General features: G+C 37.7%; 1 protein-coding gene across 1 annotated transcript in view; it reads right to left on the bottom strand.

Annotated features, from left to right (window-relative positions):
- Positions 1-3,372: 3,372 nt before the first annotated feature.
- The window catches only part of IQSEC1 (IQ motif and Sec7 domain 1), a 134,459-nt gene continuing 110,735 nt past the window's right edge, over positions 3,373-27,096 (bottom strand). Inside the window, exons 7-14 of the mRNA XM_009889918.1 lie at positions 24,153-24,292; positions 22,522-22,551; positions 18,119-18,244; positions 16,318-16,417; positions 13,638-13,811; positions 12,825-13,001; positions 5,326-5,375; positions 3,373-3,978 (exon numbers count right to left, since the gene is read on the bottom strand). Coding sequence (XP_009888220.1) covers positions 3,373-3,978; positions 5,326-5,375; positions 12,825-13,001; positions 13,638-13,811; positions 16,318-16,417; positions 18,119-18,244; positions 22,522-22,551; positions 24,153-24,292 — 1,403 coding nt within the window. The remainder of the gene's footprint in view (positions 3,979-5,325; positions 5,376-12,824; positions 13,002-13,637; positions 13,812-16,317; positions 16,418-18,118; positions 18,245-22,521; positions 22,552-24,152; positions 24,293-27,096) is intronic.

Genomic DNA, 27,096 nt, shown 5'->3' with positions numbered 1-27,096 from the left:
ACATTTCATTCTTAACTTAAAAAAATAAAAACCCCAAATATATATTTGATTGTTGTCCCAGAAAAGATTTTTGTTGCCACACCTTCATTCTTTACGTTTCCCTTTCATTTTTTCAAATCAGCATTACTACTTCGCCACATTATTGACGGGAAAAGAGAAACACGGCCACTCTGTGCAGTTCTGTACCAGTTTTTAATTGGCAATGGCATTTGAGAAAAAACCTTCTCAATTCTACTCCTGCCCGCAGGCTGAAAAAATTCGTTTTCTTAACCACATGCAGTGTTAAAGTACTACCATTTTCCTATTCTAGGCATGATCCACACTGCTCTAAGCAATTGTTAATCCAGGGTGGAGTCGAGAGAGGCTATACTACGACCCTAAACAAGCAGCAAAGTTCTTAAGACTTATGCTGACAGCAAGACACATTTGTTTGTTTAAAGTACATACAAACACACAGTCTAAAAAATAATTAAAAAAAAAATCCACTGTTTCTCCTCATTGACTTGAAATAACAGAGTTTACAAATACTGTGCTCTTATATGACCAGTTTTGTTTTTTTAAACTAGCCACAAAATGATCTGTGATTTTACACATGCAACTTAATGCACCTAGAGGGTAGGCACAAGCTCTTTCCCCACGTGTACATGGAATCATGTGTAAATGGCTTTTTTGCACGCACATTTGTGACATCTCCTGAATATTTAATCGATTGCACATGGAAAACCAGTGGTCAAACGTTAAAATGTGGCTTACTGTGTAAGTTTAGAATATTTATATGTAACTCTAATTTAAATGAATGAAAGGGGTTTTTAAAGATAAAGCAAATGCGGATCTGGGAGATTTAACATCTTCACTGTTAATTAACACAGCCAGAGTCAGATTTTCCTCTCCACTGCTACCGCATATTCTGTATTCCATACACAGGCAATTTCACTTACGTTGTAACTCTGCATCTGCAACAAGTACAGACTCTGTCACTCAGTGAAGAGGAGCATTCTTACCTCTGTTTTAATTAAGAGATGCAGTTTCTGAAAGATGTTTGTACCTGAACGGTTCTTTATCTTTTCTGGAACAACCTATAAATTACAGTTAGACTCTACTATTGGTACAGATGTATGAAGAAAAGTCTACATATTGAAATATGTTATCACTTTACTTCAACTAATATCAACAGTAACACTGATATATTTTGCAAATATACAATATGTAGAGTGTAGCCTTACACTAATAACATTAGATGACATGCAGACAGTTCTACTTTCCCTTATAAGAACAGTATATATTTTTTTTAAACTGCAAGGAACAGAGCCTCAGGGGACCCGTAGGAGCCCTCTTAAGGTAAGCCGCAGAATTTAGTATGAGTGATACTTAAAAATAATTACTCGTTTTCTTTTCTTTTCATGAAAATAATTTAGAGGAGAAGGAGCAGAAGGGGAAAACATATTGCACATGTGTGAAACAAACGTGGACAGCTTGAAACAAAAGGCTAAACTCTAGATTGCTGTATTTGCTCTCTGTGGAGGCTATCAAAGTGCTCAGTTTGCAGTTTTGCTGGCATTGTGATATCAATGGTATGAAAGGGAAAAAAATCACTCAACCTCTCTCCCTGTCCCCCCCAAATATTAGAGATGCCATGAGCAAGCCAATATGAAAAGTCACTCTCTTGTTCTCATGTCTTCATTATTCCTGACAATTTTATTACTGTTAAACAGAAAATTGACTGGTGGTTATTACTCTTACTTTTACCCATCTCACACTGGAACTTTTTGCTCATCCTCTTCAAGGTTTGCTTTTAGGCTGGTACAGTTTTGCCGTTGTGATTCCTTTGTCTCTACTGTTTAGGTGTAAAGTCCTTGTAGTGGCTCAAAGTGCTGAAACTACAAAGTAGGCGCCATGTATAACTTTGTACAGGATTTCGGGATAAAAATTGTATAGAAATTTGCGAATGGTTTGATTACAACACATAAGCAACAACAGCACAGCCTGTTTTTATGTGATGTCTTGCAACTAACTGGACTATGAAAGTGAGGGTTTGAGCATAAACTCAGCCTGCTGAGTGCTGGGTACTTCCAAACTAACAAATGTGATGAGTCAAAATGGTGAAGCCACTTTGTTGCTAGCGCATGGCTACATGGAATTACATCTTTTGTTTTAATATATATATAAAAACCCTATACTAAATTCTAAAACAAACCTTCAAGCTTTAGAGCACTTCCACCTGGAAACACTCTGACTAGAATTCAGCTTCATTGGGGGTAAACATGAGAAATTATGGTGAACGGGAAACAAAGTAGCTGAGAAAGATGGAAGTTTGCCATTTTCATGTTTGAGATGAATGTTTTTGCAGTGTATACATGCACCTGTCATAACTCTTCGTGTGTCTTCGTTAAATCGTATGCATACAAAAGAAATGTGGATCATGTAAATTCACAGTTATCACAGCCTTTAAAGTGTCTAAGAATTTGTGTGACCAATGCTTGAAGACGACCACTGGTAAATGGTCATCCTACATTGCTACGGTATAATTACTGCATCTTAATGAGTTTGCTTACCTGAAATAGCAGAGCAGTTATAATACTGGTTACGTATGATATTATCGTGTTAATAAAATAAGGATTTATACAAAGCAGTATTTGACTACAACATTTAAATGCTATGTTACTTGGCACATTTAGTAATGATTGCTTAGAAATCTCAGCAAGTCCAGAGGACTTTTAATGACAATACTGAAATGTCTGAAATTTGTTTCTAACGTTTCATGTTTTTGGTCTACTCTTTCATAGGCTATTCATCTATTATACTGTCCTATCAAGTAAGTGGAATTCCTCGTAAAGTCTATATTGCTAGTTTTGTGGACTGAAAAAATTCCTTTCCAAGCACAAATGTTAACTATACAGTATATATATATATTTATATGTATATATTTATATTATATAAAGTTTACTTACGTACTTTCATCAACCATATCAGGTCTACTTATTTTTTTGCCCATTGACAATAAAAGAGCAAGAATGCAACACTTGGTTCTGTATCACTTTTTTCCTTTTTTCATAGACTAAGTTTTTATGATGCATGTAAAATTGTCAAGGGATTTGGCGTAAAAGGTAGCTTTACTCATATTCAGCAAGCAGCATGTTTTCAAGGCAGATTGGAAATAAGAACTAACCAGATGGTAAGCGTCTATCGAGTAGATAAGTAAAACCAGTATCGACTGCGCTAACTTGAATTACTTTATTTAGTAACAGCAAGCCTTTAAGCTCACACAACTCAATTAAATTGTGTAGGTAAAAACTGACAGTATTATTTGTTGCTTCCTGTAAGTGCCTTTGTAACTTTGTTTAAAACTACAGTTATTAGGAGGGTCAATATGTTCTAGACTATTGTGCTGATGCCACTGTGTTTGGGCTTAGTGCTGGCTGAAGTGGAGGGAGGAGGTGGCGGTCCGTGGTGATGCTGCGAGTGCTGGGGATGAGAAGAGTGCCCCGGGTGCGGAGGGGGCAGCGGCGGGTGAGGAGAGTGGGTATGCTGCGCGTGGGGGTGCTGCATGTAAGGAGTATGCTGGGAGTGTGCCGCATGCTGGGAATGTGGCACGTGTTGGTGGTACTGGTGTGGGTGCTGGATGTGCTGGGGAGGGTGGTAGTGGTGGTGGTGGTGGTAGGGTGGTGGGTTCTGCTGCATATGACAGTACTGCGAATGGTGAGAGTGCACTTGTGCCTGTGTCTGCCCCTCAGCTGGCCCTGCGTGATGCATGGCGGAAGGATGCTGTGAGTGTTGCTGATGTGGGATTACTGGAGGGTGCGGAGGTTGCTGTGATGAGCCAGATGGTGGATGGCCTTGGGAAGGTGGCTTTCCCCTTTTACTACCAAATAAGGAACCTAGGAGTGAGGAGGAGTTAGGCATAGTCTGGTGAGGGCGAGATGGACACTCTCGGGTTGATGTAGCTCTTCGGCGCATGTGAGGACTGCTAATGATGGACCCCTAAAAAGAAATTAATAGAAATAAAAATTAAAAAAATCTTAAAATGTTTAAAAGAAAAAGTTCACACTGACCCACAAACTCCTCCTTCAGTGTTCACATGGGTGGACTATGTTAAGAGTTCTAGGAAAAATTTTATTTCCACCTTCTCTAAGTTGCCAATGAGGCATTCATGCCCTTCTTGGGATATTTTAAGCATTAAATGTTTTTCTCTCAGTATTTTAATATCGAAAGCTATGACTTCAAATAAGAAAAATGTCACGGAAGAGTAACATGACATAAGACCTAGGAGTGTGTTTTTAAAGGAAAAATACATTTTAAAATACTGTAAAAAATACCATACTTGCTTTTTTTACAACAAAAAAATAAAACTACATTAAATTCAACCTAAATAGTTAAACACACAGCAGCAAATATTACAGTTACAATTCAGGTTTCAAAACAGTATTTTAAACTTTTTTTTTTATAGTAGTTTTCCACTACTATATGCCACAGTGCTGCTTCTCAAGCCTACCTCTGAATTATGTGTTAAGTGGAACCATACCATTTTTGCCACTAAGATTTCTATGGGATTGCGTTCTTCTGACCTGTGGTCCAACGTTCTCTATTATTTAGCCTGGATTGGTGTATTTAGCTTCTGGAAGTTTTGTTTGTTTTGGTTTTGTTTGTTTTTTTTTTTAAAGAGTTATGGGACACAACAGTACTTAGGCAAAGTGTGCTAGATTTAAACTGCAATCTACCTAAAGCAAACACAAAAAAAAAAAAGAGAAAAAAAAGAAAAAATCTGCAAGCTGAATTCAGAGACATGAACAGTATATATATAAATGGTTTGAAGATGAATGAAATCTCATGAAATCCACATTGAATTCACCTATCTTAATAATTTTTTTCCTCCCATGCCCTATCTGTGCAATTCCATGGTGTCATGACTGCATACATTTAGCAATTTAACTCGAAAATAAGCAATGGGAATGGTTGAGCATGAAAGTCAATAGTTGTAGCTAAATATCAAACAGCAAGAACAGTGTACTTTGTAACAAAGAGCAAGTGGGCTTTTAAGCTGGGACCAGACTGAAATGGTGGCAAAAGGACACATCATATTCATTTAACCATGCTTGCAGGAACAAAGGGAACAAGGTTAGCTCAAACCAAAAATGGCATTGGTCTAAAACAAGCTGTCAGTGCTTTTTAAGCTGGAAGGATACGGAGTGAGTAGCCTAGGCATGCATTTTATTTGAGGCAGGCAGGTTATATGTTAGAAGAAAAAAGAGCAAAAAAATATGTATATAAAAGAAAGGTTTGAAATGCACATCATCACATCCAGCTAGACATCAGTAACTTCCTACTTACTTCCATATTGCTGTCTAGCGATCCTGCACTGCTGCGTCGCCCACGCTTGCCTGCCCAGGACATGCAACACCATAGATTAGAGACTGAGACAAGACCCGGGTGAAAAACAGCTGCTTTCCCTGAATTACTAGAGGAGTCTCTAAATGCAACTAGAGGAGCTGCAAGGGGGTTGTTAACATTGCACTGGACTGGTACAGCAGCTACTAGGGCAGAAACTTTGATTTTTAAGGCCATTAGTTACATTAAGTTTCTGTACTTCACTAATATTTAAGAGGTGGTGTTGTGAATCAACTAGCATTAGCGGGGTGTGATTTTTTAAAAATTTGTGCAACTCTTAAAATACATGTATTTTAGCATCTATATTTAGTACTATGGTTACGATGTTGACCAGCAACAATTTTAAAATGTGCTATTTCCCGGAATCTAATTGTCTATGAAGTTTCCTTCTTTAAAGACTGGTAGCATATATATATTTGTGAGGTGGTATTAGTTTAAGCACAAAATTTCATATTGGCATATTCTGAACTTCAGTGTGGGGGATTGGTGAGGGGCATCGCTTTCATCATTTTGTTTTCAGTTTTGAACCTCAGTGGATTTCATATAATCTTCTTTCATGAGGTTTTAAAAAACTAAACTTAATTTTTTATCAATAAATCTGGAATCTGTCTTGACATTATGGCTAGATTTTGTTTGTTTAGCTGTGCAGTGCTTTATCTTTAAATATGATGGATTTGTTCTCCAATATTCTCAAATTGCCAAAGATGCTTGCCTAAAACTACACATGACACACCAGACTGTTTGCCTAAAGAGCCAGAATACTTCAGTGGCTATATATGGGACACAGGATCCCAGATTTTCTCTCTCATTTCACAGAAGAGAAAATAGCATATGGCTGCAGGGGAAACAGAGATTTGTGAAAAGATAGCTTGTTAAGCATTGCTTTGCAAAGTTTCAAAATACTTTACTGGCAGGGCGTATAAACAAAGCTAACCTTTGAAGAGCAGTCAGGTTCTCAAAAGCTTCTCTAAAATCCACATGTTTTTAGAAACCTAACTTTTCTCAGTGCTTTCTCCTTGCTTTCCTGCAAGGCCCAAGATCAAAGACAATCTCCACCCTGCATTGGTACACTGCAGCCTTCAGAATCTTCTACTCTACAGCTGGTTTTGGAGAGGAATGTGAAGATTTCAGCATCACTGAACCTATGAGCCACACGCCCTCATCTTTAGAAGTGCAAAAGGCACACGGTATCAGAGCTAGAGAGAACAACTTTGGGACTGGTTTGTAAGTAGGACAAAACAGTGATTCCTGGGAGGTTCGCCCTCGCTTCTTGACATACCCTTTTCAGAGGCCAATTTGGACTACATCCATAAGTCTTGTAAAATCAGTATGATCTAAAAATATCACCTGTTGGATCCATAAGCATAACTTTGAGCTGGTTGGTCATGGGATGCCGCCCTGCAACACCAGCACTCAAGAGCTACAGTTCAGACTACTGTAACATTTCCCCCTCTCTTATTTTCACCAAGAGTTACTCCCCAGAACAAACCCCTCAACATTGACATTAAATTGAGCAGAAAGCATTTGTGGCCAAGGTGTTTTATTCAGCTTGTTAAATTTGTTGCAATTTTCAACAATTCCCCTAGACAGGCCCTTTGTCAAAAGCTTGGTGGTTCATCTCTTGCTGCTCTTGCAGATGAGTTTTAGCCTCAAAGCCATAAGTGTGCTATCTTATGAACCCCCCAAGAAAAACTGGTTTTGATATGTTCTTATTTTTACTTCTAGCCAGGCTTTGATATTTTTCTGCTCTAACGGGATTAGTACTGATTACCACTCAAATCATTCTTGCTTGCTGATACAAAAGCATAGAGGAAGATAGCCATCTCTTAACTTAGCAGTCAACATTGCAAATAAGATTGACAGCTGCCACAAGTCATTAAATGTGGCCCAAAATGAAGGAAAACAGGAAAATCTAATGCCTTTTGCACATGGCAAAGTCTCTAATAAAATAACCAGGAACACGGTATATACATTGTATATATGGACAGAAAGAGACAGATGGATTTTTGCTTAGAATAACTTCAGGGCAAAGTAGTACTAGCAAAGCCAAGGACAAACAGAAAATCCTACTTAAAATGCCTGTATTTTCCCTCAGATAGGCACTATCACAATAAAGAGCGCTTTGTTTATTTTCTTAAAAACAAATCAAACCCAATTCTGCATTGATCTACAGTGTGATATGAAAGCTATTAAGTAAATCCTCTAGAGCATTCCCCCTGCCAATGCGTGTTTATACAAGACTGTTCTTGTCTTTGAGGTGGCATCCCATCTCAAAAGTGTTTCCCTAGAGCTGCAGCGTTCAAATGCATTTCAAGGAAATGGTGAGTCTCGACTAGAATTGTATGTAAGCATAACTCTGTACTTACATAATAACAGCTGTGATATAAAGCAAGGCGGTATTTATCAAATCTGAAGATGCGTTTTGCTTAATATCTTCTGATTTACTTGAAATTTATAAGGATGTTAGTGGGTTTTTATTTATTTTTATAACATTAAATTTCAGTTAATTTAATCTTTTCTGATTCATTCCAACTCTTCATTGATGTTAGATATGAATATACTTTGTAAGAAATATCTTTAACTTACGTAAGTGTAGTATGTCCCGTATATGTACATGCATTATACGGGACTAAGAATATTACATATTTATAGTTGAAATATTAAGTGATCAAGGTATTTTTACAAACTTCAACATTCCAAAAGAAAATATAGTTTCATTAATAAAATCCATTCCACCTGGCAGATCTCACAGATGTGCAGATCATTACAGTAAATGTAAATATTTCTCACTCCTACCCTGTACTTGTTGAAACTCTGTTCTGCACCAGTGAAATACATTGATATGTAAACAATGTATTACGATCTGGCTTTGTACGTCTTGGGAAAAAAGTTTGGAAAAAAGTTCTAAATTAAGGTTTTGGTAAAGCAAACTAGTGTAGCAGCTCTTATACCAATGACTCATTATACTAGCCTCCAAAGGATGTGAAACTGATATTCCCAGCAGCAGCAGAATCTGTAACCATCTCGCTACTGAGCTTATAGGTACTACCCAACCCGACTTGCTCAAAATTATCTAAACACTATGCTCTAATGGTTAACTTTGAGAGACCACTTTCCAGGGTGAAAAGGCTCTTTGTAACCCTCGTATTTTCACCTTGATCTCTGGGTGAAAAGGGTATTGTCTTAAGATCACACACAAATTATGAAAATAGTTTCTTGGCATCTTCAAACAGGTTGTTCTCAAAATACAGATAAAGCCCCACAAGATGAGAAAACAGCGTAACTGCCCCTCACATTGCTGACCAACTCCTCAGTAGTATCTCCTCCATAAGGCAGAAAAGTTGTTGATACAAAGGTGATTATATACAATGTGGGGTGTCTTTGTACAAGATATTTGTAAAATGGTTTGATAGCACGTCACAAAAGACTTGATTCATAAAAATCTGTTAAATGAAAAAAACCCCAGTAAATTCTATTATGCCATTACTGTTGCTATTCCATTGAAGAAAAGGAAATATAACAACAGTGACAAAGGAAGAGACAGGAAAAATCTCTCCCTACTTGCAAAACTCTTCTAACAAGGGAGAAACAGACTGCTAGTATCCTCTGTCCTATATAGTGCAGCAAAATCCATGGGAGAGGTAGGAGAAAATAACCTAGTAACGCTGCCTGCATCAGATGAGGGAGGAGCCAAGGGATGGCACCATCCCATCACCGATTGACTCAACAGATTAAGGGATTCTGTAACTGCATGAACTCAGAGTCTTTTTAAGGGGATTACAATGCTGAGAAGTTCCACAATCTTTTCCATTGCATTTTGGGATATATGAAAATTTTAAAAATACACGATGAAATTGTTTTTTTAAAAAAAAGCTTTTGTAGAAGGTAGAACAAAACATTTAAAGAGTTAAAGATAGACAACTGAGATTATATGCAATATACAAATAGAATTATTTTAATTCTTGAACTACTTTATGATTGGTGCCTTTTTTTAAGTAGTCTCTACTTGTCTGTTATTATTTTGAAATAGCTCAGGAGATTGAGACAAGCACAACTTATATTAATAGTAACCATTATACCATCCTGCACTTCTGTGCAGATTCCAATATTACATGGGTATGCCATGTGTATTACTGAGGCAAACCATAACAAGGACATTTTTTTAAACCAGTGCAGTGTGTAAATATTACTCCCCCCTTTAACAGGTTAGGGACGGGGGGAATAAAGCTTGATTTCCACAGATGCTCACCACTGGAAATACAATGTGAAAGCACCGAGTCCTCCAGCAACTCAAAGTCACTGGAATTCAGATTGACTAGCCTAAAATCAGTCAAGAAACCTGAGAGAGATACAGAATCGGAAACACAACCAGTCTAATCCTCCATGCTCTGCTCTAGCGACCAAATCATTCTTCCTGCATACTAATGGCCACAATGGGACTTCACACCTTTCACATCCTTCTGTAAACCTATCTATCATGTAATTGTACACGGAATGTGACGTGGTGAAATGTTCAAAATTCTATCGGAACTCACAAAATTCAGCTTTAACTGCAATAAAGTTTGTCTGTCTTCTAATATTTTTATGTAAGTTAAGAATTTCAAAGTCTGGGACAAATAAATTCAGTTCTTCCTTGACTATAGCTCAAGAATGTGTAATAAAAATGACATATTTTTCTTCTGAGAAAAATAAAGCACTTAATACTTTTGACATATTCACATCTTGGAACAGTTATGGTTGCCACATGCTTTTTTATTCCATGGAAAGAACTGTCAGTCCACAATGAACGATGCTACCTTTAAAACCAAAAGACCCCCATGCACATCCTTTTTGCAATTATGATTTCGGGTATCATGGCAAATGCATGGAAGAACAACCATCAGGAAATAATTCCTGACATTGTTTCCTGACAGAGAAATCTTTCCTTTCCTGAGGGTTTACAGCTTTGGAGTCAGAATCATTCAGGGTACCAACATTCATAAGATCCAAGCAGATTATGAATCATCATTCTTTTCCAACAGAGAAATTTAAAGTCATTTTCCACAGCCACCATTTAGTACTGTGATACCTGGTAGAGAGTAATGGACTGTTTTCTTAAATAGTTTTGTCATATACCCATGCAACCAAAATGCTGTTCAATCAGATTTCCCCTTCATTGAATAAATATTTTAAAAATTTCAATTTATTTTTGCAATGTTCATTGGACAATTATCTGCCTTACTGCATAAGTATGCAATCAGGCAATTTTCTCAGGTTTATTAGACTTATTTCCACTTAAATGTAGGAAGGAACTCTGTAAAAATCCACTTTCATAATGCCTTTTCCTACAGAAAGACACACACCCACACACAGTGCCACTACTCTTGTTCCTCCTCCTTTTTGATCCTGTGTTTCATCCTCAAAAAGAACTGAGGCAACCTAACTCAGTACTTTTACAGAACCAATTTAATGTGGTATAATCATTGGGACGCAGTATCTTACTAACTGGAAGAGGTTTCTTTGTTTTTCAGTGGATCACCTCTACTATATTAAAACAAAATCAGCCTCACATGCAAGCTATTCACTGAGAAAAGGCAGAAAATACACGTATAATCTCATTAAAATCACACCAAATAACAAAGCAAATAATAGTTATGTAATTTCTCAAGTCAGTTGCACTGCACAAGACCAAACAGAAACTCTCCATAATTCTCAATTCGTTAAAGTTAAAATTAAGTTTAGTTGGGTTTAACAAACTCTTGATAAACCCTGCAGTGATTTCTACTTTTTACTATGGAAAAAAGTTAATTTCAGTAATAAGCATGCCAATTATAGGCATGCCCTGTTGAAACATGAAATGTTTTCATGATCACAAATACTTGTTTATTGCATAAAACCCATAACATGAATTAAATACATGGCAACATTTCAAAGACAGGGATGAAAAATTCCTATGGAATGAAAAAAATGAATCAGAAATCACATTTATGGGTACAGATACCCACTGAACTGACATATTCAACAATATGGTAGTTCTCATTCTAATGAAATAGAAACAAAACAACAAAGAAGGATGATGGAAGTGTCCTCAAATCTGAGATCTAACGGTGGTGAAGACGAGGGGCTTGATCTAAAATCCACTGAAGCCAATCAAGCACCGATATTCAACTTCAGCCTGATTTTGGATCAAGGTCCTAGGTCTTTTTAATGAAGCAAATGGACATATGAGTACGAAAGCCTAAACAGAGAATGAAATAATTGAAAGAGCTCATTCTCTACATATCTGTATGCACATAAATATACCCACAAAACACAGGCTATAATTTCGGTTTACAACAATTTTATTTCTTGCAGCATAGCTAAAATCTCTTCTTTAGTTAAAAAAAGGAAAAAGGTAAGTAGTGTCTACTACCAAAGACATACATAGTATTGAAATTATGACTATACTGTAAATCATCACTGCAACTAAAAGAACAAATCAGAGTATGTAACACAGACACTGAAAAATGATTAAAAAAAAAATATAGTCACTACTATCCCCAGAAGTACTTTCTGAATAGTTGGCATGGTGTTCAGATATGACTGCTTGTAAGTGAAAGGAGTCATATTTAAGGCTGAAACACAAGATTACTACCCCTGGTAGCCTTTATTACACGGGTATGCCAGTTGTGTATTACCAAGGCAAAGCATAAAATAAAACCACACCAAACTTCCCCCAGCTTTTCTTTGGCTAAAAAAAAAATCACACCACCACTCCTTTCCAGTCTTTAGCTATATTAATCAGTTAACAAATCTTAAGACACATCAGTGATTTTGTGGGATATCGGTATTCTTGTCCACTAGGACTTCCTTTATTATACTGGCAGTAGTATTTCACAACAACCTCTTTTGCAAGAATTGGGAACTATATCTTCAGTTACAAAAATAATAAAAGAGCATCAGGGACACACTGTATCTGAATTACATAGCTCTAGGCAGAATTTAGTAGGGCTTCACTCAATTTCATTCATCGATGTGGTAACACAGGTACACTTGAGCACAAAATACACAGAAAGCGGTCATTACACAGAGACCAGTTTCTTTTCTTTCTAAGCTTGTTGTATGAAGGGGAAGAAGCAAAGGGGAAGAAAAAAAAGAAAGGAAAACTAAGTGGGTTACTCCTAGCGCAAGTCAACCATGTCTTTTATAAAACACTTACAATTTGTCCTCTGTCTTCACTCTCCTTTAAAAGTATACATAGCAATCTACAATGGTTTAAATGCTTTCAAATAGTGGTTGCTTAATAAAACAAGGGTAAAAAACAAACAGAAATTAAACACAAACTGTGAAAAAGGAACCATTTAAAATGTTTGAAGCTTCAGTATTACTAGTTCTGGAAGCCCACCGTGAGCTGGGCTTTCTATGCATCTTTTGGGCATCTCTGCATGCACTAGTCACAGCAAGGAAATAAAGGCAGTGCCTACCTGCTTCAGACAGGTCTCGAAGGGAGCTGCTCAGTGCACTTCTTTTCAGCCCCTCCCCAGTGGCGTAGCTGTCATCCAGGCAAGCTCGGTTCAGTGTCCCATTGCCAGAATCTTTTTTCAGGCTGGAACACTGAGACATGCTGGGACGCACCACACCCTTCTGTTTTTCTAGCTCAGCTGAAACAAAGAGAATAATTTTGCAATTCATATTTATAGACTATAATGAAGGACATGGTAACATCACAATTTCTGTATGTGATTACTGTGAATAACAGGTCAGAGTTCATTCTGCCACTGTTAAATGCCAGAGAGGAACTTCACCCCTGTACTAACAGCTTTCTGTTACAACATAGATGAAAGGCTAAAATTCCATGTTTAGACAGTCATGTAACTTCCAGCAAAATATATCAATTTGCACTATGGCTACCTAATTGAGACAATACAGGAATCTCAACATGCAAATGAAGAATAATTCAGTGAAACTTCTTTGAAGGACCATCACTAAGAATTTCATTGATGTAAATTATCCCCCAAATCATTACTGCAATTTATACTACAAATTACAAATCCATCTCTCTTCTGTCCATCGGTATTTCCAGTTTATCCAGGCTAGATTTCCACTGCAACTACACTTCAGCAAATAGTCAGTGAACTCAGCTGGGACTTAAGATATCATTGGGTTTTCCTCTTTCTAGAATCAAAGCCATGGAAAAAAACAACATTATTTTGATCTTTTAAGGAGTTCTAATAAGTTATACACATATTCAAGATTTTCTTACTTTGATTAGCTTGAAAATGCTCTATTATATGTACCTTGGTACTTACACTCTATTCTGTGCTTTTCCATTTCTTGAACCTCTGCAATTGACTCCCTCAAATCATCTGTAAACTTCTTCCTGTCCTGAGGATTTGGTGCATTGAAATTTATTAGTACTTTGATATCTGCTCCTGGAACAGCTGACGTGAGCCGAATACCGTTGGGATAATCTAGAAGAAAGAATAAAGAAAAACTAAGCTCTGATTATTCCAATGACTTTTCTTTTTATAAAAAAAACCCGAACAACAAAACCAAAAACACCAAACAAGAACCCGAAGGCTTTTTACTAATATTACCATAATGAGGACAAAGTCAGAGAAATAAAAGTCTGAAGGCAGAGAATTAGAATGAAAATCCCTAAGATATATTGGAACAGCTTAACTGTGAAGATACAGAATAAATACTGAAAGATAGGCTTTATGCAGCTATTACCCTTAAGGTACAGTGTACAATATATAAAAGAAAAAACACAACAAAAATTAAGAGGATAATTTTTGTTCCATGGAAGAGATCCCATTACCCACCTTACTCAATTATGACCAAAGTTTTGCTGAGTAAAGACTATTTGAATACATTTAAAGTACTAGAAACTGTCTTATACTTGTAACTTAACATTGGCAGGAAGACAAATACGCTAGCATGTACAGCTTTTAGTATTTCCTAGTAAGCTGTGTTCCCTGGACATCTTACTTTCCTTTTTTTTTTTTCTTTTAAGAAAAACAGAAGTTAAAATTATCTGTGAAATTACATACTGAGGAAGTAAAAGGGGTGGTTTAGGGTTTTTTTTTTTCCCCCTCTCTTTTGACCCATATCATGGACATCTTCACAATAAAAGGCAGCTTTTTCAGCTGTCTTTGCCTAGAAAGCTGCACATCTGAGAACACAAATTTTAACAGCTGATCAAAAATATCTCCTGGTTGAGATAGAAGGTTCATTTACAGAAAGACATCTTATAATGAAGATACATTCTGTGGTAGAAAACAGAATTAGCCTTTGCTTGGAGCACAGACCTGAAGAAATGGGGTGTCAGAAAAACTCAAAATGTGCATTCTAATTCACAATATTTTCTTTTACTCTACAGCCTAACCTTATTGGTTTGCTAAAGCTCTCAAATATTTACTTAACTATTCAACCTGAAGTTCAAGTGCTCCCATGTACAAAAAATTAGTTCCCTCAAGAACCAGCAGATGATGTAAGGTAGTCTCTTCCCCCAACAAGGTTTCAACAAGACTTAAAATATTGAGAAACAAGTGCAAATGCTATGCTTTTTTAAAAGGATACCTTAACTTCCAAATCAAGTCCATTTACCGTTCAGGTGAAAAAAGGTGCCAACTACTGCAAGCCTCAAAGGGTACAGAGGGGGAGGAGGGAGCAAGACTTTGGGGCTTCTGCCAGGGTCTGATATCAACACCTCGCACAGAAGTAACGTATAGCTCATCTGCTTCTCCTGACCATGTGACAATTGTGTCTACGTTCAATCGGATAAGAGAGCCGCCTCAAGTTGGCTGCAGCTGCTGTTGTTCAGAGCACAGCCAAATGGCCAGCAGTGCAGGGCAGTCTGCTGCTAGGCATGCTGTAACACCATGTCCTGTTTTGAACACTGAAACTGGATATATTTCTTTTTTAAATTTATTAAGCTTGGCATCAGAGGAATTATATATTCTTCTATTTTTAGCAGAATCCAGGATAGAAATATTTGGCCTTCCTCTCTAAAAATAAATTTTATATCATATGATGTGTGCACAAGAGAGAGAGAATGCATGTGCATGCATATAAATAATCTGCAGGCTACATCGCTGCTCTAAGCTCAACAAAATCTTCCCTTTTGAAATCTCCAGATGCTTTGACTCAGTAACAGTGACTTCTTTTGAGCGAGATGAGCATTGGAGCACATTCTCAAGGACAAGCAAAAACTAAGAGCCTCCCACAACAGAAAACACTGAAGTTTATTCAATTCATTGTGAAGGCGAAGGTCTGGTTTACAAACCACGAAGTCAAATAGACTGTCTCCCTGCGTACCATACAAACAACTATGTTCTGCTACATTATTAGCGATGCTGTCTCTGGGCTTAAAATCAGGACATTAGCAAACTGTTTGCTTTTTGTTGGGGTTTTGTCTGCTGAGACTAAGCTAGACAAGTATTCAAGATAAAAAGAATATTGGATTGATGCAGATTACAACTGACAAACAAAAGGTGTCAGAAAATACAAACTTTAATCCAGAATCTCTGCTTTCTATTTATAGTTGAATAAGTATACATTACCTAGACACAAAGTTAAGATATAAATCAGGAAAATAAATTAAATAGTACTTTGAATTACAGATACCATTACAATAGTCATTATTTATTATCATACGTTCAGTTCCAGCTAACTGTACCATTGACCCAGCAACAGATATATTTGTGTCATTACAAATATCTTACGCTTTACAAGTATTCACAAGCAACACACTTGGCTAGATTTGACTTCCGACTACAACCACAAAAATCTAACAGCAGTCTTGCTGTTTCTTAGGCTGACACCATCTTGTTTTAAACTTTAGGGCTAAGTTAAATTCAGAACAATTTTATTCCTAAATTCAGAATGAAGTCCTGTCCATCCCTTTCACTCCTGTATTTTTTTTATTTTATTTATAAATAGTATTGGTCATCAAAAAAGAGAGGAGAGACTTACACTGGTTCTCAAAAAGAAGAACTTGCATTCCATAGAGGGAAAATGACTGTCGAAAACTGTATGTAACCGAGTTCTTCTTCTTTTGAAAAATCTTGGTCACCTGAAAATGATCAAAGTAAAATATCCCTTTTACCATATATGTTTGTGGAAAATTATTGTTCTTAAGAATTAGCATATGATAAAATATTTTATGCCAAAGCAAGCTATAATCTGCCAGAAAATATGAACTTGTATTTTTTTTTCCCCTTTTTTTTTAATGCAACTGATATATTTAATCTACTACTACTACTGAAGAAACAAAGCTAGCTTTGAAGCACTGGTATCTCTTAACCAGAAGGTTTAATATTTTATCCAGATACAAAGCTTGTGTTCTCTGTTCTGCAGAACTCTACTACTAGAAACTCCAGAAAGAAAAAAAAAAAAAACCTGCATCCTTACTGGGCACTGTACATGCTAGCAAAAATGTAAATATGTTTAAATTATCCTTTTTAAAAAACATAGCTGCTACCACACTTTCCTTCATGCTTTTTTCTCACTGTCTGACTACAGGCAGAACATGCCTCCCCACACGACTTGAATTCTTATTCCTTGTTCTCACATGCTGTGACCTTCCAAACCTGCTTCACTTCTGTGCACCTCCAAATACTGTCTTACACTACCTCATCCGATGATGCCCTGTTTTCCCCAAGATCCATACAGCACCTATCTCAATAGAAGCTCTGAGTCTGTGGAAACCTTTACTTATTGCTATGATAGAAGTAACATACTACTACTTACCATCAATTTTGGTTCTCCTAAAGTGTGAATGCAACCACTCTTTATAACCAAGAGGTTTATTTTTAGTAGTTCTTTCTAATTTTAAGTTTTGGCAGTGACATTTTACTAGAACTGACAAGTTTTGTCTACATTACTTCCCAAACAGCTTGATAAAACTACTGACATCTGAGTAAGTAATAAAAAACGACAGAAAACTTGCAACCCGAAGATAACAATGTTCCATCGTTTTACATGCAAGTTCACATTTACAACTTGGAGGTTATACTCACAATCAAAAGGATTTTTTTTTTAAATTTACTTCCTGGTATTAAGGTCTGAAGGTATATAAAAATTACACACAATATAACTATGCATCTGAAGCATACCGTTTTCATAACAAAGCATGAAATATTTAGTTTAGTTCCTAGTTCTCAGGTAACAGCCAAATACATTCCAAACAGTGCAACAAATTTCCCTATTTTTAAGAGTAAATCAACCAAATAATTCCAAGCTGTCACTAGTTTTGTATGTCCATTTTTCAAAAGACTGAGTCAAGTTAAATGCACACTAAAAAGCAAAGTGAACTGTAAAATGTATTTCAACTTAATCCTATTCCTATTTCAATGAATAAGCATATCTGGTTCATAGAACATCTGGGGAATACAAAGGAGTATGTAATTTTGTTTTTCCACAAGAAACTTGAATTCATTATTCATGGAATAAAGAACGTCTCCACTTCCCTGTTAGGGAGATGGGTAAACTGGAGGTAATTTTTGCTCTTTATAGTAAAAGCTATTGCATCAAAGCACTTTCTTACAATAGAGCGTAGTAATCAATAAAAGGCTTCAGTTTAAAAGCAAATTATATATAATGAAGAAAATTAAGAAAACTTAAATCATAGTCATCCCAAGATTGTTGGATTACAGAGTAACAGGTAATAGATACTTAGTTTTAGGAATGCTCATACTCTTAATTGCCACTAATTTCATAGAGATAGGCATTTCTGAATACCTCACTAGAAGTCTATCCACCTGAAAATACATACCACAAGAAGATCATTAAATAAAAATATTTCTCGCTGATGCAATCCAAGCTTCTGAGGTTTATTTGGATCTGGAACTTCAAACAGCCTACAGTAGCAAACAAGCCTCCGGTGGGGTAGAGAGAGAACCTATGATAATACAAAAGTTCATGGTTAATACAGCAATATTTAGCCAAGAAAGAACATCTTTAATACCCAGAGTCTTTTTTTTGAATACCTCAAATATTTTTATCTCTAAGCCCATTAGACTTTTTCATCAAAGGACCAACAACAGAAAAATAAAGATTTATAAGCCACAAACTTGGCATGACATTCAAACTTCCTCAAAGTTCCTGTAGAAAACATTCTCTAACAGCTTGCATTCCTGTATATGGATGCTGATAGAAGTTTTGCTGGGATAGAGTTTTACTCTGAGAAATGATAAAACCTGCAAAGAACTTAAGATTAAGCAAGTGGGAACTCAAAGGATGTTTGCTTTCCTGAGCATTTTTACATATCTTTGTTAGAAGAAAGGATGCAAAGCAACTTTAGCTTTTGTGAGATGAATACACTGATGTTGTAGATTACTTTTTATTTGTTCATTCCCCAATACGAAGGAAATGGTGACATCAGGAAAAAGTAAATGCATTTTCAGTCTGGCTTATTTTCTCTTGCCAGCAAGAAAACCAAGAAAAATTTTCCATTTTCTTATTTGAAATGTCTGCTGAAGGTATGTCCAAAGCTGCTGTTTTCAACTTAGTGAAACTTCATTTCTTTCAAATGCAAATGATGATATCTTCTGAGAGAAGAAAGGTGGGGGGCATTCAGCAGAACTGCCACCTTGGACTTCCAGAGAGTAGGCTTTGGTCCTTTCAGGAGCCTGGTTGACAGAGTCCCTTGGGAGGCAGTCCTGAAGGGCAAAGGAGACCAGGATGGCTGGATGTTTTTCAAGAAGGAAATCTTAAAGGTGCAGGAGCAGGCCATCCCCATGCGCCAAAAAATGAGCCATTGCAGAAAAAGACCAGCTCAGCTGAACAGAGAGCTCTGGTTACAACTCAGGGAAAAAAATGAGAGTTTATGGCCTTTGGAAGAAAGGGCAGGGCACTCATGAGGACTACTAAGATGTTGTGAGGCTATGCAGGGAGAAAATTAGAAGGGCCAAAGCCCAGCTAGAACTTAATCTGGCTTCTGATGTTAAGGACAATAAAAATATTTCTATAAATACATTAGTAATAAAAGAAGGACTACAGATAATCTCCATCCTTTATTAGATGGGGGCAAAAACATAGTGACCAAGGATGAGGAAAAGGATGAGATACTTGATGCCTTATTTGCCTCAGTCTTTAACAGTAAGACCAGTTGTTCCCTGAGTACCCAGCCCCCTGAGCTAGAAGACAGGGAGCAGAATGAAGCCCCCATAATCCACGGGGAAATGGTGAGAGACCTGCTACAGCACTTAGACATACACAAGTCTATGAGGACAGATGGGATCCACCCCAGGGTGCTGAGGGAGCTGGCAGAAGTGCTCACCAAGCCACTTTCCATCATTTAGCAGCAGGTCCTGGCTAACCGGGGAGGGCCCAGTTGACTGGAGGCTAGCAAATGTGATGCCCATCCACAGTAAGGGCTGGAAGGAGGATCTGTGTAACTACAGGCCTGTCAGTCTGACCTTGGTGCCTGGGAAGGTTACGGAACAGGTCGTCCTCAGTGCCATTACATGGCACACGCAGGACAACCAGGCGATCAGGCCCAGTCAGCGTGGGTTCATGAAAGGCAGGTCCTGCTTGACAAACCTGATCTCCTTCTATGGTAAGGTGACCCGCTTAGTGGATAGGGAAAGGCTGTGGCTGTTGTTTACCTAGACTTTAGTAAAGCCTTTGACACCATTTCCCACAACATTCTCCTGGAGAAACTGGCCGCTCATGGCTTGGATAGGCATACCCTTCGCTGGGTAAAAAACTGGCTGGATGGTTGACCTGGATGAGGGGATTGAGTGCACCCTCAGTAAGCTTGCAGAGGACATCAACTTGCGCAGGAGCGTTGATCTGCTGGAGAGTAGGATGGTTCTATAGAGGGATCTGGACAGGCTGGATCGATGGGCTGAGGCCGAGATTCAACATGGCGAAGTGCAGGGTCCTGCACTTGGTTCACACCACCCCCACGCAGCACTACAGGCTTGGGGCAGAGTGGCTGGAAAGCTGCCCGGCAGAAAAGGCCCTGGGGGTGTTGGTGGACGACCGGCTGAATATGAGCCGGCAGTGTGCCCAGGTGGCCAAGAAGGCCAACAGCATCCTGGCCTGCATCAGGACTAGCGTGGCCAGCAGGACTGGGGCAGTCCCCCTGTACTTGGCACTGGTGAGGCCCCACCTTGAATGCTGCGTTCGGTTTTGGGCCCTCACTACAAGAAAGACATTGAGATGCTGGAGCATGTCCAGGGAAGGGCAACGGAGCTGGTGAGGGGTGTGGAGCACAAGTCTGATGAGGAGTGGCTGAGGGAACTGGGGTTGTTTAGTCTGGAGAAAAGGAGCCTGAAGGGAGATCTTATCACTCTTCACAACTACCAGAAAGGAGGGTGTAGAGAGGTGGAGGTTGGTCTCTTCTCCCAGGTAACAGGTGATAAGACAAGAGGAAGCGGTCTTACATTGCACCAGGGGAGGCTTAGAATGCATATTAGGAAAAATGTCTTCACAGGAAGGGTTATCAAGCACTGGAACAGGCTGCCCAGGGAAGTGGTGGAATCACCATCCCTGGAAGTATTTAAAAGACGTGTAGACGTGGTGCTGAGGGACATGGGTTACTGGTGGGTTTGGCAGTGTTAGGTTGAAGATTGAACTTGATGATCTTAAAGGTCCCTTCCAACCTAGATGATTCTATGATCTTGTCAACAATATTAAAAGAAATCCTTTGAACTTTAAAAATTTGAAGTAAAGAATATTCTTTGGTAACTAGATATAAACTTCATTTATATACTATATTTCTTTATAATACCCAATTCTGTGTGGGTATTAAGAGGTTAACTGGGCAAAGAAAAACAGTCTAAGACTGTCAATGCTGCTTCTTCCCTTGTTCCTCGTTGGTTATCAAGTTATTTGGTGAGATTTTAGGTTTTCCCCCAAATCCAGTAACAACTATACTAATAACAGACAAATGTTAATAGCATTTAATTTATCTATGGCATTAGCTTAAGTACCCTCCTTGAACTTGCAAGGAGAAGGTGTTTAAGAAAAAATCTGACATGTTCTAAAAGAGCCAGCGTGGTAAAGAATGCTGGAGAAATCAATGGTTTTTGTTTTCAGGCCCTTCTGGTAACTGAACAGCTTACATGGGTTCTCAGTGAAAAGTGGCATTCTCTCCTACCTCCAGACTTAGCTTCCCAGCACATGGCAGTCTGAGATTTGCTACAGCGAGATAACAAAACCCAAGGGTAGTCACTGAGCCTATGAACTTGCAAACAACTACAGTGAGCTCTGGTATTGAAGTTTAACTATAGACAATGCTTTCATTCATAGCAATAGATAATCCGATAAGATTCCCTTCCACCATATTTTATAAAGGTCACATATTTCAGGGTTTTTTTACAGTCCAGTAGTACTGCCAGACATGCATCTATGAAACAACAACAGGTACTTCACTTAGAATAGGAAGCTAGCTTTGCATGATTTTAATTCTTTATATACAAAAAAGCAAGAAATAAAAGACTGAAAAAGCAAAGGAAAGTTTAAAATTCCTTCTCTGGATTTTCCTGAGTGAAGATGCTAATGCAGAGTGCAGTTATAAATCGGGGAAAAAAAATCACGAGGATTAAATTTGTATAAGGTAATCAGATTTCGGAGCACTTCAGCGCACTCCTCTGCTATGACGTGGTTGGTTGATTTGTTCAAAACTACTAGCAATAATATAATCATGAAATTAAAGTAAGTGGAATGCTACAGTAGAAGAATAGTTTTAGAATTATTATTGAATATGCCTACAACTTAAATCTGGAATCAATATTTTCTATGTTCATCTACCTTTCAGAAGAGAACTGTTAAATGAACTGGCAATATCTTTGTAGAGTACCATTCAATACTGAAATGGACCAGAAAGAATAAACACACCAGGACCCAGGTGGAAGAGTGAGAGACAACTGCAATTTTACTTAGTTATTTACTCTTTACTGGCTGTCTAATTTCTACAGTGATAATAGTATTTAAAATGCATAAAAAGCGTACTAAAAAAAAGTCTAGAAAACTTGGCAATAAATTAAGCAGTCTCCCTGGGAAATATATTTTTAAGAAAACCTTCATATTTTGGAGAGATATTATTTCAACAGTAGGAAAATTTTGCTTGAAAGCAGCCCCATTTTTTTAAAAGCTAAAATGTAATAGAATGCATTACTGCCAGTTAAATGACTATAATGTTCGAAGGAGTATGAGAGAAATACGTACACAACCAAGTCCATGATGCAGAGATCCAATCTACAGTAGAAAGACATATACAAGTTCGTTAAACTTCAGAGAAACACAGTACTGTATCATAGCAAGTAAATACGTCACGGTCTTACTATGACTAAATGCCTATAAAGTAAAAACAAATATTTCTATCAATAAAGACTGTTGGCTATTTCCTAAATTTTCGTTCACACAGTTAAAGAGTCTCCCAACAGAAGAATCTGTGAACCTAGGACTCCACGGAGGGCATTGTTTTCTTAATCCCATTTCATTTACAAGGTCAGGATTAGTTTTAGGATTTGAATTGCCACATGCCTGAATAAAAAAAGAACCAGGAAAAAAAAACTGTCTCCCACAGAAGCCTATATATAAACCTAAATCCCCAAACAATTACAGAAAATAAGTTTCATATGTAAGCATAAGTGACTCAAATACTGACTTTAGAATATTTATTTCCCTTCTGCTCAAAAATATGTACAAGCTTTTATTAAGAAAATTTTGCTTTTTCTCTCCTCTGCTTCTTCCAAGAGATCTCCTCAATATTTCCTTACGGGGCAACACAAGTAAACTGGATTTTCTTTGTTTTGGTGGTCCCTCATTCTCTTCTCCCCACTCCCCGCATTGAGGCTTGTCTGAGAAGAGATTACAATCCGAAGCTCTTTAAAAGTAATAGGGAGAATTTTGAGATCCATGCTCTTTTTCTTAATAAAAAAATACTCCAACCTATCCATCCCTGCTTCAGTAAAGTTCCCCAGAGCTGACTAAAAAAAAATTAAGTAGGACTTCAAAAACATGCAAGTCTAGTCTTTTTTTGGCTTTGTTCTGGGCTGCCTTTGTGACTATTAACATGAAGAATTTCAGAAGATGACTCTAGGACTTGAATTCAGGAAGGCTGAGTATCCATTGTCCCTCTCCCCATTAGATACAATTGTTTGCATGTAAAACATTAGTCTTAATATCTCTGTGTTCACTCAGCTCCTAAAACAAAGGGAAAAATACTGTGAACTTCCTTTTTTCTCTCCTTTTCCAACAGATGCTTTGAAAAGGAATTTATATAGCAAAGTATTTCAAGATTTTTCCCACAACAAAGAAGAGATATCTTAGGATGCTCAAAGCCAGCACTAGACTCCCTGGGGTGTGATTTCCAGGTATGTTCTGAGACAAAATGGCACAATCTCCCCTTACAAATACCAGCCGAGAAAGATGCTGATGTGAACATGAGTTCTCTACTGCTCCTGCAAATTACGGAGTCATAAGTGATAGCATTGAAGTACATTCTCTACAACATTACTTTAACAACACACTTAAGTTCTCTCGAAACAAACATAAAAACTGCCTAAAAGGCAGATATTTCAGTGTGATTTCAGAATTGTAAAGCTTCACATAGGAAAAAGAGTTTAAGACTCATAATGTCATTACTCACGAATACCAGACTGCAAAAAAATTCATCTGCACTGTGAATGATCCAAAATTAAAACGAATCTAACAGCAAATTATTTTGTCAGTTTCTACCTTTTGCCATTTATCAACCAATTTATACTTCTAAGCAACACACCTCTGCATTGTTCTACACTGTGCATTGTCCTACATCTCCTTAGAAACTGACAGGCAGTGCAAAGTGAACTTACTGGTTTTTTTCCTACTATGAGTTTTTCAACCTTTTGGACTTGCGATACATGATCCTCATTCGTCTTCAGTTCCCGTTTGCGGATTCGCTCATAAATCCCAATCAGCATTTCTCGTGGGATATCCTCACCATCATCCACACCTGCAGAAGCCAACAGTTTTATTATTAGCCTGGCTCTGAACGATCTGACTAACAAACGCTGTTACCTCTCAGCATTGTAGGCTTCTCAGCAAGGAGAGGAGAAAACCATGGCCAGTCTTTGTTTCCTCTGCTAACAGTAATGCCAACGTTGCCTAAGACTGCTGATGTACTTGTTTATGCTGTTTTGTTTTATAGCTGCCAGTAATCTGTCAGTAACATCTCCTATGCTGTCCTTGAGCCTGCCTTACCAAAGCAGCAGAAGGTATGTTACTCCTTACTGAAGCGCTGATTTTTGTCCAAAAGCTTGCTGCCTCTGATATGCCAAGACATTGATGGAAATTACACAGGTTTGGGTTTTTTTGTTTTAAAACTCCAATCTAAAACTAAGCCATAAAAAGGATCATTTCCTATGTGACGACTTTTTTTTTTTTCCTATTAAGTTTCCTCTGTTTGATAAAGCTCAAATGAGTTAAATAACCCTTTAGACACTAAAAATTTCCATATGACTCTCCTAGGAGTATACCACTGGGAGGAAACAGAACAACCATGCCATTTTGCCTCTGTCCCCATATTACTCAACACTCTGTTCACAAAATAATTTCCTACACAAGAACCTTATGAACACACAGTAAAACTACTTTAACCAATATTTCCTGTATGATTTCAAACCCAACTGATTTACTCTGGAAAAACAAATCAACAAAATAGCCTCGTCACAGTATTATTGTTTTGCACTGTGATTATCATTGGCATGTCAATATTCTAACAAATGCCACAGTGTCTTGAATACTTGATCCTGAATTTTTAATAGCTGTGGAAGGAGCCCAATTTCAATAAGTGACTTAAACCTGGATTTCTGGGGGACAGAGAGATGCATGTCTATTTTTTAAACAGGTTTTAAAGCAATAACCTCTTATCTCCCATTCAGAAGCCAAAATACAATTTTTATCACCCAGTGGAACAACTGCTCACATAAAAAATTCTGTGATAAAATGTAGTTTCTTTGCAACTAGAAGCAAGAAAAACAGCCTCTGTTCTGTTCCACACCAGCAAGTCTTCCGGGGACCACCCTTTGCAATGCAGTCATTTAAAGTCAGAGGCAAGGTAGCCTGTTATAAAAATGCCTACAATAATAAGAAATTGCTGGCATTCAGACTGGAGGTCAGAAAGAAGGTACTACATTTAAAACAACAAATATAAATGTAGTATTATGCTAAGAGATGAGTATCAGGCCTTTTTAATCTTTGTGGACTTTACGATAAAATCTCAACACTAACTTAAATTTTGCTAAGCTACAACATCTGCTAAGCATAGATCATTCATTAATGTCTTATATAAATCTACGGCAATAAAATCACCAAACAGGACTTTCCTTTTGTAGATCTGAAACTCCAGAACACCACAAGCATTTTGTTTTTACTAGTACTAAAATTAAAGTACCACATGCACACGTGAATACAAGCTGCCGTGCATCTGAGATATGCCAAAATTTTTGGTTTTATATATTATGCAACTTGATTCTGTCTTTCTGCCATTCAGTCCACTTTTTAGATATCACTGAGAAAATGGCTGTTAAAAAATACATCAGTACTTGCTGGTGCCTGCAGTAGTGGGCCTGTTCTGCCACCATGCTGCTACATCCACTGTTGCCAAAAGAAGAGAGACTGTACACTACGTCATGCTTATCCTATGTTTAAAAGCAGGGGGAGGAGGAGGAGAGGGCTGCAATGACTGAGTGGGCAATTTTCCTGGCCCTTGCGCAAACACACAGTAATGGCACTATAGTAAAAGCTGCTTTTTCCCTATGGGCACAAACTATCTTAAAGGAAAAAAAGGGACGGGGACTTCAGCCTCATTTTATTTCTCTAACATCTGAGTACTCTTCTGTGATAAAAGGTAAATGCTGTCTGATCCATTCTTCCTTGAGTGCTCAGGAACAACGGGAGGCATCACCTCCCCATGCACGATCTTCCTCCCCAGCTCTGCAGTGACTGCTCCCTGCCAGACAGAGCTGAGCACTGGCTGAGCTGATACTTCATAAAACCCTGTTCTTTTTTTTGCCAGAAAGAACCAGGACAGAAAGATCTGACACACAGATTTGAAAAAATACCTCTTTTTTTTTGCAATCTGATTGCAGGCTTAGGTGTGCCACAGCCTGGTACATAGTTTCTTGATCAGGAAATATACCAATGAAGAAATGAAATCAAGATTTCTGTGCTATTTACTGTGTACAGGAAGGTTTTGGAACTGGGATTTTTTTTCCCCACCCACTGAGAATTTACATCTTTAGTTTATTTCCAAAAGCCCTCATCATGGCACAGTGATTTGTGTTCCTTAATATATATACATATACAGCCTGAGCAAATGGCAATACCCAACATACAAATTTCTAGCAAAGTCATTAATCTGCATCTCTTAAGAACGTGGAAAGCTGTTATGTTGCTTTGGGTCCCAGGTTTGTACCTCTCTAACAAGAACATGGAAACAACGGCTCCATCTCCTCTGCATGTCTACTTAACAAGAAGTTTATGCTTTTCAAATTAGGGAAGGAAAAAAATTTCCTTTTAGAATAAAACTCTAAAATACATGAGAGATCTTACTTGTTTAATTTTTTCAGAATAGAGATCTGATATCCCTTGTAATACATTGGTTGCTATGGAGAAATCACAAACCACAAACTATGAAGACAGCATCTCTATAAGAATTCATTAGGAAGCTTATGCTGCAGTGTAGCGGTGTAATTCACTATCTATAAATCACATTCTTTCCCTTAGGAATAGTCCACAAGATGCAGTGACGCTATA

This window comes from Charadrius vociferus, unplaced genomic scaffold (assembly GCF_000708025.1).
Source record: "Charadrius vociferus isolate BGI_N301 unplaced genomic scaffold, ASM70802v2 scaffold67, whole genome shotgun sequence".
NCBI classification, from domain to species: domain Eukaryota; kingdom Metazoa; phylum Chordata; class Aves; order Charadriiformes; family Charadriidae; genus Charadrius; species Charadrius vociferus.
This window is presented reverse-complemented; position numbering and strand designations above follow the sequence as displayed.